Source organism: Triticum urartu, chromosome 3A (assembly GCF_056163025.1).
Source record: "Triticum urartu cultivar PI428250 chromosome 3A, HENAU_Tu73, whole genome shotgun sequence".
NCBI lineage: Eukaryota > Viridiplantae > Streptophyta > Magnoliopsida > Poales > Poaceae > Triticum > Triticum urartu.
In genome coordinates this window covers 393,928,968-393,932,751 of record NC_141875.1, presented here as the reverse complement: position 1 = coordinate 393,932,751, position 3,784 = coordinate 393,928,968, and the positions used below count along the sequence as shown (strand labels likewise).

Sequence of the window (3,784 nt, the reverse complement as noted above, 5' to 3'; positions counted from 1 at the left end):
TTGGGTAGCAGTGCAATACTTTTGCTTTTGCTACCTTTCTCCACCGATACACGTCTGCCTTTGTTGGTTGGAATGGTGATTAATTGTCCACTTGGAGCAAAGAAGACACTCTAATTTAGTGCCACTAATCAGACGGACATAGGCATCACTCAGAGGGGGAAGAATACTACGCCGTCTGTTGCAGGTGCGACCGGAATCCTGAGACAGTAGTAGTATAGTAGAACCACTGTGCTGGATAAGCACCAGATCTCCGCCTAGCTTTTCTCCCCTCATTGGCGACATCTAGCTAGCTCTATAATGTTGGCCAGGAAGAGAGAAGCGTTTCTAGCTTTCTTGCTTCCTATCTTAAATCTGCATATCAAGAGACGCCACATCAGCGGTGACAAGGGCGTCCCAATTGGGCATCCAACTTGGTACTACTGTTGAGAGGCGACAAACCACAGAGACACAGGAATGAGCACTGTACGATACGTGCACCTACCGTATCCCAGATCCGGAGGGAGGCGTAGGACCCGGCCGTGTCCATTATGGGTGAGCGTCGCCGTCTGGATTGAACCTGCTTGTCGCTGCCTGAATGTACGACAGAACCAGTGGGTCTCGTAATAGGCACTAGACGTACAGGCAGGCGACGATAAGAATCTGAATGCCTCCATTTGGAACAGATCCACTTGGATTAATATGTACTAGTATGGACAGCCGTGATTCACCGAAATTCTACTAGTTGGAGTGCATGCGTAGCGTGGGGGAACAGGAGCATGCTTCGGTTGGAGTTTCTGGTTTTTACATGGACGGGACGGGACCCAAGAGCAGCAGCGGTACGTACTACACACATGAACAACGTATCCACAATTAGCACTACCCGCACGCAACTTTACAAGCGCTGTCCATAGCCTTATCTCCATTTGCATTGGTTGGACAGGTCAGGCTCAGGCAGCAGACACAGCCTGATAAGTGATAAAATAAAAAAATAAAAACTGGGTCGAGCGTCCTGGGTCTCCTCTCCGGCGGCGACGTTGTTGACGTCATGTTCCGATGGACGGTGGTGAGAGAGACATGCCCAGCTCCAGTTCCAGCGGGGAGCAGTGGTGACCGTGCCCGTGGCCATGAGGAGGCTGCTCCATCAGAACCGCCGGGAATGGCGCCCTCGGTGACGCCGACAAAAGTGGAACCCCCGCCATCGCCATGTCATCCTCCTGCGTGGAGTTGAGATCAATGGACGCCATGTCGGGGGATTTATACCGCGGCAGAGAGGTGGAGGCATCTCCGCTGTTGTTGGTCAGCGGCTCAGAAACGCGAATGCCGTTCTCGCAGATCGGTACCTGCACACCATATTCAGAATCTGACCTGTCTTTTACATGCATTAATTCAGTCCTTTGTATAGTTAAGAAGTTAAGATGTAGTACTCCAGTACCATGTCAAAGAGGCTGGAGCGGCGCTTCTTCTTCCCCATGCTGCTCTGCCTCAGGAAGAACTTCTGCGCGTGGCTGGCAACCTGCGTCGGGGTTCGAGTCGTGACGTAGCTCCGGGAGATGCCTCGCCAGTCGCCCTTTCCGAGCTTCTCGAGGCCCACGAGGAATAGCCGGTGCTCCTCCTCGCTCCATGGAACTCCTGTAGTCATGTTCACATAAGGACCTTCAGCTCAGGAGGCCACAAGTCGTCCATTACTTTTAGTAAGAAGAAGAAGAAGAAGAAGAAGAAGAAGAAGAAGAAGAAGAAGAAGAAGAAGAAGAAGAAGAAGAAGAAGAAGTAATGCGACTTTATTAGTTAGGTCAAGATGAGATAGACTAGCATAAAACAAAGAAACTCAGGTACAAAAAGGTCTGAATTTCCACCCCACGTATATCATCAGTAGCATAGCCAGCGTAGCATATGTTTCGACACTAGTGACTAGTGTAACTGCGTATTTCTGTTTAGGCAATTAATTACCTTTCTTCCTCTCCTGGACTAATCTGCCATGAGGACCGTCAGATAGGTACCCATTGGAAGCCCTCTCCAAGCCCTCATCGATGGACAGAAGCACCGACGAGGAAGACGACGACGAAGGCGAGACGATGGAGCTAGGGGCCACCGCGAGCTGCAGGCAGTCCATGCTGTAGCTCTTCCTCATGGAGGCGCCGGCGCCGGTGCTGCGGCCCGCAGCGACATGGACCTGCACCCCGAAGAGCCTCAGCCCACTGCCGCCGCTGCTGCCGCCGCCTCCTTCGCAGAGCATAACTTCTCCCTGGTTTCCAGCTGCGCTGCTGCAAGTTCTTGAGTTGTGGCCGTAGTTGCCACAGTGGGAGCACTTCCTCGCCATGGTGTGGCTATAAATCGACTAAATCGATCCGCACTGCGCTGTCTTTTGGTGCGGGTGGTGGGAGAGATGGGTGGAGACCAGTGTGTCCACAACCGCAGCAGTGGGTGGTGCTTGCTACTGCCTATAGCAGCTAGCAAAGGTAGCTTAGGGAGGAAACTTACACTGCACCCACTATAAATATGCTGCTTCTACTTCTGGCCTTTTGGCTGTGGATGTGGACGCGTTATTGGGCAGGGAACCGTAGAAAAGTACGTACTTATTGCTCAAACCACCTTTTTTTTTAGAATTGCTCAAACCACCTTTATCTTGTAGGAGTGCGTAACTTGGATTTAACTGGTAATTTGATTTTTAACTATTAATTTGATCTTTTGATGCGTAAATTTGCACTGTCAACTTCTTTTGGAATGTTTCAAATACGCCACCGTACACGTGAATTTTTTTAGAGCATAGGGCCTAGAAAATACATCCATCGCCGTCACATTTACTGTCACGAGGTTGTATAATCACCACTTCCTATTTCCTTTTTTTCTTTCATACTTTTTTAGGCTTCTTTTATTAGGGCAACACCCAATCCAACATACTTCCTTTGTATCTAAATATAAGAAGTTTTTGCAGTTTAAATTTGACCCTCTTAAACGACTTATATTTAGATACAAAGGGAGTATCATTCTACTCTTTTTTGATCTTACCATTCTCCCTGTTCACTTAAATCTTCTCATCTCACCTTTCATTCAAATCTTTTCAACCAATTTGATACCCCAAAACTCAATTCTCAACCACCCGCCCTCTATTACATTAAGTCTCGCAATATGGCTTTCTTTCACATGCCTTCCAATGTTTGCACGCGGGATCTCGCACCACTCAACTGTGTTGGTTTTAGTTTCGGGCGGCTCTCTCTTCGTCGGTGTTGTTGAGCTAGAGGTGGCACATATTGTTTAGATTAGTGGACTAGGAAGGCCATACCTCAAGGTCAGGATTCCTTTCTCATCTCAACTGATGAATATTTGCACATGATGACCGATTTTGAAGTTTTGGTTAAATCTCGAACCAGTTGTCATACCACCTGAAATGATCCCTTTTCTAGCTTGCAAAAACATTAGTAGCAGTTCCAACATATTTGTAAATTATGTCCAAGACTTCTATACATACTTCAGGCAGGATTACAAAACATAGGGATCGGGATCAAAACTCACAGATTGTTACGCAATCTCCTCTCCCAGCGTGATAAAATTTATTGCCTCTAGCTCCTCTTGCACACCGACAAGATACAACTTTATACGTTGTTTGTTCACTATCCATGGAGTAGTTTTTCCCCTTTCAACCTAATGGCTCCCGAGTTGTATACTTCATCAACTTTTTAGGGGTCATCCCACCTAGATTTAAGATTGCATGGAAACATTTTTAAGTGGAAATTGTAAAGGAGGACCTTATCTCGAACAGAAACTCCCATTTCTGGATTTTCCTATCATGCGAAAGCTTAACCTTTTC

At 47.5% G+C, this 3,784-nt stretch overlaps 1 protein-coding gene across 1 annotated transcript; it reads right to left on the bottom strand.

Moving 5' to 3' along the window:
* Nucleotides 1–831: 831 nt before the first annotated feature.
* On the bottom strand, nucleotides 832–2,441 carry LOC125544107 (transcription factor MYBS3). The gene is made up of 3 exons (XM_048707673.2): nucleotides 1,927–2,441; nucleotides 1,412–1,608; nucleotides 832–1,319 (listed from the first exon to the last, which is right to left on the bottom strand). Exons 1-3 carry the CDS (start codon nucleotides 2,294–2,296, stop codon nucleotides 1,023–1,025), a joined length of 864 nt encoding a protein of 287 aa, XP_048563630.1. The 5' UTR covers nucleotides 2,297–2,441; the 3' UTR covers nucleotides 832–1,022.
* Between the last annotated feature and the right edge of the window lie 1,343 nt (nucleotides 2,442–3,784).

Bases quoted from the DNA above. Each gene is read 5' to 3' on its own strand.
- LOC125544107 (XM_048707673.2), bottom strand. From the start codon at position 2,296: ATGGCGAGGAAGTGCTCCCACTGTGGCAACTACGGCCACAACTCAAGA. The intron at 1,609-1,926 runs GTAATTAATTGC...ACATGACTACAG, and splicing joins AGTCCAGGAGAGGAAGAAAG to GAGTTCCATGGAGCGAGGAG. The intron at 1,320-1,411 runs GTACTGGAGTAC...TATGGTGTGCAG, and splicing joins GCTCCAGCCTCTTTGACATG to GTACCGATCTGCGAGAACGG.